The sequence below is a fragment of the Sitodiplosis mosellana genome, unplaced genomic scaffold (genome assembly GCF_009176505.1).
Source record: "Sitodiplosis mosellana isolate CC-2019 unplaced genomic scaffold, AAFC_SMos_1.0 Smas_scaffold_20, whole genome shotgun sequence".
In the NCBI taxonomy this organism is placed as follows: Eukaryota; Metazoa; Arthropoda; class Insecta; order Diptera; family Cecidomyiidae; genus Sitodiplosis; species Sitodiplosis mosellana.
In genome coordinates, this window is record NW_022595262.1 from 746,353 (window position 1) to 759,353 (window position 13,001).

At 37.5% G+C, this 13,001-nt stretch overlaps 2 protein-coding genes across 3 annotated transcripts; both read right to left on the bottom strand.

The window, feature by feature from the left end:
- Nucleotides 1-1,421: 1,421 nt before the first annotated feature.
- LOC129568536 (uncharacterized) lies at nt 1,422-4,429 on the bottom strand. The gene is made up of 5 exons (XM_055446533.1): nt 3,998-4,429; nt 3,617-3,754; nt 3,504-3,528; nt 3,160-3,434; nt 1,422-3,085 (listed from the first exon to the last, which is right to left on the bottom strand). The coding sequence occupies exons 2-5, from the start codon at nt 3,738-3,740 to the stop codon at nt 1,560-1,562; spliced, it is 1,950 nt and encodes a 649-aa protein (XP_055302508.1). The 5' UTR covers nt 3,741-3,754; nt 3,998-4,429; the 3' UTR covers nt 1,422-1,559.
- A 3,198-nt stretch (nt 4,430-7,627) lies between these two features.
- LOC129568537 (uncharacterized) lies at nt 7,628-12,877 on the bottom strand. 2 transcript variants are annotated; one of them, XM_055446534.1, is made up of 13 exons: nt 12,004-12,877; nt 11,717-11,920; nt 10,967-11,340; nt 10,833-10,901; nt 10,654-10,749; nt 10,507-10,575; nt 10,353-10,439; nt 10,159-10,254; nt 9,957-10,031; nt 9,800-9,871; nt 9,642-9,725; nt 9,204-9,566; nt 7,628-9,114 (listed from the first exon to the last, which is right to left on the bottom strand). In XM_055446534.1, the coding sequence occupies exons 1-13, from the start codon at nt 12,144-12,146 to the stop codon at nt 8,357-8,359; spliced, it is 2,490 nt and encodes an 829-aa protein (XP_055302509.1). In that variant the 5' UTR covers nt 12,147-12,877; the 3' UTR covers nt 7,628-8,356. The 2 variants fall into 2 exon arrangements, with proteins under 2 accessions (XP_055302509.1, XP_055302510.1); XM_055446535.1 differs by having other exon boundaries at nt 7,628-9,146; nt 12,004-12,509.
- Between the last annotated feature and the right edge of the window lie 124 nt (nt 12,878-13,001).

The window sequence follows — 13,001 nt, forward strand, 5'->3', positions numbered from 1 at the left end:
CTTCACCAAAAATGATGAAACGGTAGCACTCCAATAAGAAACTGTCAATTTTTCCAGCGCATGCAATGAGGCAACAAATTTATAACAATACTTGGTATACCAGTGGAGTTGCTTAAAGACACCACGTTCATGAAGAGTGTTCAAGCTGTCACAAATGCCCGTGCTAGTATCCTCATCAAACCGAATCGCCAGCGTATCCAATGTGATGTCTGCCGTTCTGAACATGTCCTAATTCTTCAGAAGAGTTGTAGAGGTAGTGGCGAAGCTTTGAACGTTCGGATTTTGTACAAAGGATGTTTTCAGCCCATCATCTTCTGGTGAATTTCGACCAATCAGTTCCAAATATTCGAGTGTCGGGTACTTTCGAGTCAACCATCCACTGTCAGTCCCAATGAAAATATCGGACCGACCATATTCATTGCGAATACAAAGCTTGAAGGTGCTTTGTACAAAATTTGAGGAACTTGTAGAAATCGCCATTGACTGTACAATTAATCATCTTCAAACGTTCCACAGTGGGCAAACACTTCTGGAGACGACTGATTTTCTTTCTCGATAGTGTGGTAAATTCCAAATGAATTTGTTTGATCAGTTCAGGATTGCAGTATGATTTGATGTGGCGGTATGGTTTCAAGTGTTTACCTTTACAGCGTATTTTTTCTGCATTTTCGAGATCAAGGACATCAGGACCGAAAATATCAATCAATGAATGAACCTCACAATCCATTGCCGAATGTTTTATTTTGTGGAAGTCAGCGGCTACGCGTTGTGCCCATTTGCACGTTTGGCCGAATGCGTTGAGGTATTCACGTGGCAGCCAATCGAAAATGGCGAAGCAACAATCGTCGACGAGGTTGAAAATGGGTGGTGGTGGTGGTGGTAGCGTCGGTGGCGACAACATCATTTGGTTGATCGTCCACTTTTCCTGCTTTGGATGGTGGCCCATTTTGGTGTGGTGACTGTCGTGTATCCATTTTGACATTTTCTCGCATTGGTTGAACTTTTACGTTTAAGATGTAACTCAAAGTCAAAACTTGTCTGTAGAAATAACAAAAATATTTTCAATCGATGCTTAAAACTATAATGTTAACATTGAATTTATCTTACAATGAATATGTCGTCAATAGGACGAGAATGCGGATGAAGCAATGAGAATACTGTTTATTGTGCAGTAAAATGTGATGACTTCATACTTTACTTTACAAACTGAAGTTGACAGCAGTTCGAAACGTTGCAATTTTTCGGACAACGAATGGCAGTTCTTTCGAAAATCGTACCAGATATTAAAAATTTCGTTTTTTCCCCATCAGATATGCGCAAGCTGAAATTCTGAATCGTCTAAAAAATCGCAAAAAAATGTCATAAGAAACAAAAACATAAAAAAACATCTATAAATTGTGTAATAAATTAAATAGTATTCATTTGTTCCGATTGGTCGAAATACATTTGAATTTATTGTGTTGAAAAGATGATAAAAATTTGATACAATAATTTAAAAGACTTATGTACTACTATGCGAATGGTTTGAAGCATGGCTTCATGGCCGATGGCAATCCACATCACGATCGATTGATGAAATTTAGTAGTTCCGTCTTCGAAATGAATATGCGATCATCACTCGTCGGCGAACGTTTGATATGAAGACCACATTTAGACAGTTCATAATTGAAAATGGTTCGATTGGCACGAGCATCTTTTGCAATAGCCAGCATATCGGAATAGTATGGTGTTGTGTGTGAAATCACCTTCATTTGTTTGTTCCACTGGTCTGGTTGCAGTTCGAATACATTTCCGGAGAAGATGGCGTACTTCTGAGCAGCGATCCTAATCTCTTCCTTCAATTCATGGCTTTTTAAACAGACAATTGTATCATCGTCTCGACCTTCGCGACCTTCTCGACAATCGCGCGTATCACGACCTTCGCGTGCACGCCGATGAATCTGTTGGATATCATCAACGGATACTTTCACTTTGACCTTGTCGCACAGTTTCAAAAACATAGCGCGCAAATCCATATTCGTGAGTCGTGGCATTTTGATTACAATAAGATTGTTGGCAAGTTCGTTTTGTTTATTAAGTTCAGCCAACGAGGCAGTGGCATCCTCGGCTTCAACTGGTGTTAATTGACCATCCTCTTTCACCTCATCATCGATTGTTTTGTCTTTGATCAACAAAGCAAATTTAACTTTGACCAGTTCAAGTAATCCATCGACAAACACTTGAAACACCTTACTGTCATCGAACTTCGTTCCGAACAAATTGTAATTTTGGAGCACCAAACCATTGGGGAGCACCATTTTCGTATCGTTGAAATGGGTTTTAATCCAATTTGAGAAACACGAGCAATGATAATCCAGTGTGTCTCTGTCGTGTACATATTTGTCGTGCACGACTAGATTCACAAGGTCTTTTGTTTGAAATGTGCATTTCCAACACCTAAATACATATGGATGTGTCTTGATGTGACCAAAATAATCATCTCGACCGACATTGGTGTGACAATAGCCGCAAATCAAAAATGGACTTCTGTAGTCAGTGTATGGCTTGGAAATTTTTACCATATTTTTATGCCCAATGGAATGATGCGTGTCAATCTCGTCTTCAGTTTCGAAAATGGCAGCACAGTGGCCGCATTGACGTTTCTTGTGAATTTCGATTTTCAATAGTTCATCAAGTTTCTGGTCAGTCAATCGCATTGGGTTGAGCACCTCCTTTTTTAAGATCGCTTTGTGCTCTTTTTCAAAGTGCTCAACCATCTCTTCGGTTGTCGCTTGACAAATGCCGCACTTCTTTCGATCGTCATAACTTACGATTGCAAGCGGATCATTCGTGTGTACTTGTTGTTGATGTTTCAATAATTCGCGGTACGTACCGATGGCATCACCGAATCGACACACTGCAATTTCAGCCACGTAGAATTGGAATGGTTTCGACGGAATGTGAATGAGGTGCGATGTTCGCCAATGCTGATACACATCATCGATGCTGCCACCAATCAGTTCATTCGTTTCATTAGTATCCAAACAGTGGGTACAGTAAAAAAAGAACATCGGTTGCTCTATCTTCGACTCAGTCATTGTGACTTCTGTTGGATGAACGAATAAGATCAACGACAGATTAGATTAATGTATCAATAACGAAGCGAGCAATGAGATTAACCTGTTTTACAAATGTTCAATCTAACGCCCGAATCTACCACATCGTTTGTCTTGCGTCGTTTGAACATTTCTGGTGAATTTTCCCGTTCATGCGTTCGTAACATCGGTGGGGTATTGTTCGGTGTAAAACTATTTTCAATTGTATTATCTTTCGACGATTGACGTTTCTTTGCACTTTTCTTCTCGATCACTTGGCTCACTTTCTCTGGGATTTCTTCTTTTCGTGACCGTTTTTGCTTGCATTCGTTCCAATATCGTTCGCATGTGTCGATTACACTGCCAATGACAGATCAGTATTTGTAAATTTAAGGTTACTTGCTACATTGAGAATCACAGAACTCTTACCAATCAGTGGTTTGCTTGATGAAATCTGAAAATAGAGAAATGCATCAATAACAAACTTAGTGGAAGTGTGCTACTACATAATAAGTGTCATGCAAGATAATAACAATTGAAACCTCTCCGAAAACGACGATCTATCTTTACGCCCGTCTCATCAAATCTTTGGAGTGCTGCTCGCAAATCCCATTTGGTGTTCGATAGATGTTCATACACCCGAGCTTGAAGTAGTTTGTCATCCATTTTTGCCTGATTGTCTGTAAAGACATTGGAGAAAAGAGCCACAAGGAAAAGTTATGAAACAAAATATGTTAATGTTTGAACGTACTGTAACAGTCCAAATTGAAATATGGACAAGAAAAAAACAATTTTTCACATGAAAATTAAGTCGTGAAACTGAAACAAAATCCGTAAATTCGTAACAACTATAATCTATGAAACTGAAATAAAATTCAGATTGGAATGGCGTAGTAACACATTTTATCGACGTAAACACTCACATGACGTTTCACATTGGTTCTTTTTTTTTGGCTTATTCCAACAATGTGTTTTCACTCCGAGTTGAATTGCGTCTTCTGGCTATCTCAACACTTAATCAGTATGTGGCGAACAAACAAATTCTAGTTAAAATTATTATACTTTGAAGTCGTTTCCAATGAAATTTTCATACGAATTTATCGGTGTTTGACAACTAGAAATGAATTGATTAGAAAATTTGCTAGAGTGATGCGCTGTCAACGACTAAATACACATACACAAGTGGCGGCAAGTGCACACAACTACAAAGAAAATCGCGTGAAACGCAAGCTAACCTATCAAGTAGCGGTCAAATGTGACAAGTGATGGGATGAAAAGGGAGAGATGAAAAAAGCGATGAGATGATTGCGCTTGTGTACGTGGCAATTCAGCAACAGTAACAGAGTTTATGTTATTCGGCCGTAAACTGTCAAATCACGCGCTTAATAATCAAACTATTTTCAATGCTATTAATGACATGATGAACTTGCCGCAAATATTTAATTAATTTTATTCAAATAATTTCTTTTCTCCACTTTCTGTGGATTGAATGCTGATTTATTCAAAAATATTGATTGTAATGGTTTTACATGACATTTTTTTTTACTTAGAGCTAGTAGAAAATGTTGCGATGAATTCTGTAAACCAAATTTAAATTCGTTTTTCTAGAATAATCAAATTATAACTAATGCTGAATACGGATTATTACAGTATGATAATTCCAAAAAGTAAAAATGATTTCTGAAAATTTGAAATATCTTTTTCTGTTCGTCAGCGAACAAACAGTCAACGCAACGACAAATCAAACGGTTCAATGGTAGCAAACTTTGACTACCCCAATGACTTTGACGATGGTCAAAATGGAGCTGATGGTGGTAATGCAAGTCAATCAGGCGGTAGCATGCAAACTGCCAATGCCATGAAACCGAAGCCAACGAACGGAGACTCCACGTCAGCTAACACCCGAACGCGCTCGAAATATGGATCCACAAGAATTTTCACGAAATTTCCGAACGTTCAATCGGGGCACTGCTGGCTAACCAATTCCATTTTAATTGTTATGGTAATCGCATGTTACTTGACTGATATCTTATAAATTGCATACGAAATTCTCATTTGTTGTCACTGATTATGTTTGCATACAAATCATTTGTCGATAAATTGTAGGGTAATGTTGTAATGAGTGGGCCATCTTAATGAGTGGGCCACCCAGCCGATTTCCATATATCGCAAGTTTTTTTGAGTGCAAAAACCCATTGTTAAAAAAAATTGTAAAAAAAAAAATCATTTTTATAACAAATTGAATTTTGCCGAAGGCCGAAACAAGTTTGAAAATCGTATTTTTCAAGTAGAGTTTTGTTTTTTTTGGTTAGCTCAGGCCATGATATCGATAATTTAAAATTATTTCGGAGTAATTTTGATGTTCAATTTTTTTTAGTTAGATCCATTATCCACATCAAAATGAGATCGAAAACCCGTGTATAGTGTAGTGTTGACTTGATTGCACCGCAACAACGTCATAAAATCAGTGGCGTAACTAGAGGGGGGGTTTGGGGTTCAGCCCCCCCCAAATGAGATCGTCCAAAAGAAAATTTTATAAAAAACAAAGAAAAAATCGAATTTCACTATACTTGATCGCTTCGCTCGCCTTTCAAATAATATTTCCTTCGGTAGGAATATGACCAACGTTGTGTAAAATTTTATCGACTATTAATCAGTCGCTTAGTTTGGGACATTTTGGCTGACTAAAAATGATTATATCGAACGAAATAGACGACAGTAGTTGACTTCAGTTACAGTCGCCTGATACTTATTCTTCAGTCAATATCTCAAAAATTAAACGACTGTTCGAGAAATGACTGAAGACGACTATTTTCATACAAGATTCCGAAAACACATTTGACTATATGTGTACTAAATCAATTTTAATTGATTTAAGCATTCTGGAAATCGAAGTTAAAGAATACGTTTGTAAATTTTTGTCTAGTTTAGTACGATTTTCGTTTGTTTTAAGACGATTTTTGTTTTATCCCCAAAAATCATCAATTCGAATATTCCCAGAAAGACTCCCTTGCATTTTTTTTAATACTACTGTGTCCAAAAAGTAAGGTGACATTGCATTTAAAATTTAGCGCGCTGGGGAATTTGAAAAAATCCTTTTATTTTTAGGTTGGTAGGACTGTCTTTGACATCCCTGCCAAATTACACGTCAAAATATTCATTAGTGTTTGAGATACGCTTCGTTTTGTGGACTGCTAAAAGTGAATTTCTCGTTTTTTGCGATGTCGAAATTTGTTGATCAAAGAATTTGCATTAAATTTTGTTTGCGGAATCAATTTTCTGCTGCGGATTCGTTGAGGATGGTGCAGAAAGCCTTTGGTGATGAGGCTATGTCGAAAAAAAATGTTTACAAGTGGTATAGTGAGTTCCAAGCAGGCCGTGAATGTGTCGAAGACGAAGAGCGTGCTGGGCGACCATCAACCTCAACCGACGAAGCTCACGTCCAAAAAATTAAAGATTTGGTGTTGGAAAACCGTCGATTAACGATTAGAGACCTTGCTGATGATATTGGCATATCGAAAGGCTCAGTCAATACCATTTTGAAGGATGTTTTGGGCCTCAAACGCGTCAAATCTCGACTGGTACCGAAATCATTGAATTTTTTGGAAAAAAGGTGTCGAGTTGACGTGTGTGAAACAATGCTTTCTGACTACATTGACAAGACGAAATGCATGATCACTGGAGACGAGACTTGGATCTATGCTTACGACCCGGAAACAACCGACCAATCGAGCGAATATCGTGCCAAAGGTGAGCCGAGACCAAAAAAACCGCGCCAAAGTCGCTCAAAAATCAAGGTCATGTTGACTGTTTTCTTCGATTATCGGGGTGTTGTGCATTATGAGTTCCTTCCCCCGGGTCAAACAGTCAACAAGGAATATTATTTGAGTGTTATGCGTCGTTTGCGTAACGCTATCCGCCAAAAGAGGCCGGAATTGTGGAAAGACAACTCTTGGTTTTTGCACCATGATAATGCATCGTCTCACAATGCGATCATTCTTCGTGAACATTTCGCCAAAAACTCGACTCATATCGTTCCACAACCACCGTATTCACCTGATTTGGCACCGTGCGACTTCTGGCTGTTCAACAAGCTCAAAAGACCGCTCCGGGGACACCGTTTTGAGACGATAGAGCAGATTGAAGCCGCAGCGAAGACGGAGCTGAGGGCCATCCCTGAAGTCGACTTTTTCAACTGTTTCGAAGATTGGAAAATCCGTTGGCATAAGTGCATTGTATCGGGAGGGGATTACTTTGAAGGCGATGAAATTGATTTGGAAGAATAAATAAAGAATTTTCAAAATAAATGCAATGTCACCTTACTTTTTGGACACAGTAGTACTTCTGAAAAATTGAAAACCCCCCCCCGAAAAAAATTTCTAGTTACACCACTGCATAAAATACAATTAGTGTATACAATTTCCGGTCATCCGAATGACGAAAATATGACCAAAAAATAATTCACCTGTAAATAATATGCCTTCCAAAAGACGTGGATTTTGATGCTTCAGACGCCCAAACTATACACTAGAACTTTGAAAATGCGATAAATATCTACTAAACAAGTATTCTATGACATTTATTTCATTTTTTGACATTTTTTTAGGTGGTCTCATTACTACAAAATTTTAGGGTGCCAATAATCAACACTTTAGAAAAATGACCAAAACATTTTTTTTGGGGAGATAACAAAATACGGTTGCATAGGGGTATTGCAACTACCATAAAATATATGTATTTCATCAAGTTTATCAAGCTCTTTCCAAGTTTATGCATAGTGTTGAACTTTTGTTCAAGCTCTACCATCGAAATGTACAGTAAAATAATTTACGGGCACGACGTAAGATGGCGTTTTTTCTGGTCAAAAAAGTTGCAATATCCCTTTGTACGGTTGCAAAGAACTTTTAGCCAATGTCAATAACTATAGTTATTGAATATATTCAACCGTATATATAACTCCACATAAGTCCTCATAGAAAAAAAATTATAGCCGAAATTAGGCTTAGGTGGTCCACTGATTACAACATTCCCCTATGAAATTCTTTGTGATATGCAATAGCCCGAGATAATCTATTTTTTTTTGTCTTTTCATATGTCACTACTATTATTTATTCCAAATTTCATATTTGAAGGAACGATTATGTCGTATTTTCTTTGGAAATATTTATGCAAAAATATAAAAAAATGTATGAAAATACTTATGGAAATCTTGAAAAAAATTAATCTTGTTATTTCAATGCTTCTAAGCATAAAACATAATTCTTTTGGTTTTGTCGTTTTATCTATTCGAATGTAACCGCAGTGATCATGTTTGGAGGAAATGTGTACGTTGATATGGTGTCAATAAGATCGGACACTGTAATTCCCTTTACAGATGATTGTCTGATTATATCCTCCTTGACCTTTGCACATCTGCATTCGATTGCTATTGCTCTCTTGGATGCCGTACGTTTAACACTCATTACATGAGTTTGGTCGATTTTGACACCTAACGCCCGGTACAGGTTGCCAAATATCAATTTAACGTCTTCTCCAATCGTCCACGGAAAGACAACTTTCAGAATATATTTGTTCTGAATTTCCTGTTGAAATTCCATTTTCAGCACATTGATCCACTCTTTGACGCATCCAATGAAATCGTGAATGAGATCATGTTGGCTGCCAACCAAATTTCGGTTAAATAACACGAGTCCGTTTGCGAAAACGACTTGCGTTTCGTAAAATTCTTTTCTGAGTGACTCTACGAAGTTCGTCAAGTGAATATCAGGCTCGTTATCTCCGTGAGCTTCTCGAATATGCTTCAAAATTTCGATCATGTCCGTTGCTTCGAAGCTGTGGCAAATGGAACACACATTGCCATGATGTTGCATGTGGTCCAGTAGATCAATCAGCTCGATACGTTGCTGGCAACAAAAGAAATGATCAATTTCATTGGTGTTGTTTGTGATGCCGAGCTGATGCAGACTGTCCATCGACATTTTCACGGGATTGAAAATTGATTCATTCTGGCGGTTACCATCTCTTGACGTCTTATTCGGATCTAAATTCGGGTTTAAATATAGAAAACCAACGCTACAAAAAAGTTTCATTTAGAGTAATTAAAAAGCGAAATCATCAAATTTTACCAACCAGATTGTAAACGCTTGGGTTTTGATTGAATACGGTGCTCCGCTTTAAAATGGATATTCATCCATTTGCCACCGTAATCACACAGTGCACACTTTTCTGCTCCTTTTCTCAAAATAACAAACACTTCATCCCGATGCCTTTGTGAATAATGGTTGGTCAATTCTTCGAACGTTCCAACCTCACCACATCGATAACAAATGACTGTTTCGACAGCATAAAATTGGAATGGCTGCGTTCTTGAGCTGTTGTGTGCGGACAACCAATGACTGTACAGATCATTCTCACTGTGAAATAATGTGGGCTCGTTTGCATCTTTGCAATAAAAACAATGGTAGACGAGACTGCCGGCTTGAAGCTTCACGGCTGAATTGGAATTAGATGAAAATTCATATTAAAAAAATGATGAAATGTATAAAATTTAAATGAACTGAAACCAACCACAATTTGTTGTTCTCGTCTGTGCCAATACTGTCTTTTGAACGGATGGTTTTGCACGGATCTTATCTGACTTTGTCGGTTCGGCTGAAATTTCATGAGATTTATTCAAAAATAATAGATTTAGTTCATAAAATCTCTTCACAAGAAAAAAAACTCACAATGTTTCAATGAGTGGAACTGTTTTTCACCAGCCTTCTGTTTAATGCCATTTTGTGAAGTCTTTTTTGGGTCTAAATTTCAAATAACGAAAACCAATGTTACAAAAATGTTTCATCTGGGGTAATTGAAGAAAAGAGATATGCAAATTTTACCAACCAGATTGTTTTGACGGACTTTTGTTTCGGTGAAAATGTTCAGTATTTGCGCCATTTCGTGAATCCTTGGATTTTTCTGAATGGGACAAAGAAACTTTAATTATGCGGAAAGTTCATGCAAATCGATGTAAAACTCGCACATTAAAACATGCAAAATTGGCACATTAAAACATTAGAAATATGATCAATTTTAAGTAACAAACCAGTTCGATTGGCCTCGGTGTGTCTTGTGTTGCTCGTACATCTGACATCTTTCGACCGTTCTTTAACAATGGCGTCTCGTGAAGTCTTCTTTTGATCTGAAATACGAGAACGCAGAACATAATCCAACATTAAAAAGATTTATGTTTTGGTCAATTGAAAAAATGGGAACTGTGGCTTGCGCAATTTTACCAACCATATTGTAAACTCTTGGGATTTGATGGATTATTATTTAGCTGAAGAGGTCCAGTTTTTGCATCTTTGCGTGAGTCTTTGGATTTTTCTGAATGGGAGAAAAATTGGAAATCTGAAGTATACGGGCAGTTTATACAAATCGATGTAAAACTCACCACGCCCTGAACCTTTTGGCCGCTCATCACCCGACGCCCTGTTGAGTGACTTTTCACTACTTCCAGTGCCTAGATTAAACAAAAAAGATAGATCACAAAATTGGCACGTTAAAAGATTTGAAATATATTCAATTTTAATTGACGAACCAGTTCGATTGGCCTTGGTATGTCTTGTTTCGGTCGAACATCGGACATCTTTAGACCGTTCTTTGTCGATGACGTCTCGTGAAGTCTTCTTTTGATCTGAAATACGATACCGAATAACAAAGTCCAACACTGAAAAAATCTGCATTTGGTCATTTCATGCAAATCACTATGAAACTCACCATGTCCTAAACCTTTTGGCCGCTTATTACCCGAAGTTCTGTGCAGAGATTGTTTACTAGTTCCAGCTCCTAGATTAAGTAGAAAGATAAACTAATTAGAGAAAATAGGAAGCTAAAAATGTAACGGTACAAACCAGTTTCGTTTATTTTGTTATGTTTTTGCTCAATACTCCGCTTAGATACGTTCTCTTTGTTTTTTCTGTCATTCTTTGTTGATCCCTTTGAGTGCATACTCGACTTCAGTCCACTTTGCCAAATTTCAAAGAAATTCTTCATTATCGAAAATAATTTCGAATTGTGACTTTCTCGAGAGGATTGACTTGATGCGTGTGTCTTTTTTCGTTTCTCTTTCATGTTTTCCTCCTCAACGGAACTTGTACTGGCCTTGCGTTTATTTGCAATTCTTTTCGTCAATTTGTTAGTATGTTGTTCATCTTTAGACGTTCCATTTGTCCCATAAGCACCATATTTCAGCGCTGAAGAAAATATGTCGTAGGCTTCGCTTATGCTACGAAAAAAAAACAAATGAAAAAGATCAAAATCGGATACTCTTGGCATTATTAGAGTGATACAGTTTCTTGACTCTGTGTCAATCAGTAATACAAAATGGTATTGAATGACAATATTTGTGTTTTCCATTGCATTATGGAATTCACTCAGATAAAAAAAATGTTTAGAATTGATTAAATAGCGATATAACTGTTATACAGCAAAGTGCGACAGAAATCTTGATGGTGACATATAGTGTATTCGATCGCACTAATGATAGCTAGTACGTGAAAAAGGCAAGACAGCAGATAGTGCGAGCGGGACAAAATTTGACACCGCCAATATCTTGCAAAAATCTCAGTCGTTTTTCACGACATGTCAAAGTAAAATATAACCTTTCTTCCGATTGTCGGCAGAAATATCTCATGAAATCGTTGTCCAATTGGGTGTTGGCGGAATTCAGAAAAATTCGTGTCGCATGCTCGATTCGGTCGAGATGGGCGATCATTTGACTGGCTCCATCACTATGTTTGTTGGGCCGGCATCTTTCTTTTCGCGTGAATTTTTCCGAATCATATCGTTCAGTTGTTCGCCTCAAGCTGAAGAAAAAATTCAATCAAAACTAATAATGTTTCATATCGATATAAATTGTATCTGTGGTATGAATATTTGACACACATACCGATCCGATGTCATTCTGATGAAATATTCCTTGAAATGTCCATTATCCAGCCTCTCTGGAGGCGATAACTCCAAAAATTGGCGACAAACATCCGTCAATTTATTGCGCCATTTGCGCATTTCTTGGTGAAGTATCAAACTCATGTCGTTTACTTGAAAATACAAACGTTCTTTACTTTGAAAGAACAGTATATAATTTTTTTTTGAAACTAAACGGACACACAAAACGAACACAAAAATATAATCAATGTTTCACAACACAAAACGAATCATGTGTTGAACCATTTCTCTACACTAACTGAAACTGTACTAATTCCACTCGTGTTTAGGTGACAATCGATTGGCGGCAATACGTTCTCGTTAAAACACGACGATGCGCTGAATAACAGAGATTTTTTCAGCAATACAACCAGTGCAAATGACACATCACACACAATTGCCAATTGATATGTCAGGAGATCACCACAGCCGCACAATGTATTCGAGGCCGACACCAACAAATCGCACACAGACCCAAATTATGTGAGCACTAACACAGGCAAATATTGAGACGAGAATCGGTGTGTTTTATGCATGGTTTATATGCGATGTATTTGGTAATAGCCGTAGCCGTAGCCGAACTCTTTGGAAAGAATAGAGGATAAAGGGACAGTTCGAAAATGTTTATAATGCTCAAATAAACAGAGAATGATGAGAAAAATTTGAGCAGCGTGCACTACTGGCTTTGATTTTTAACCAAATAATTACAATAGTCAGAGTCAGAATCAGCATTTAAAATATTCACATTGGATTCTCTTCCATAACCAAACAAAATACCGTTCTTTACGACTTTTAATTTCACAACAATGTGCATTGTGCAATCGCATTGAGTGAACAAAAAACGGCTGAGATGATGATGACCTAAGCGGTCGGTATTTTCGAAATGGTTTGATTGTAGTGAATTTGAGCAATTTTAATGTTATCATAGTGTTGCATGAAATGCAAACTATGTGGATTATG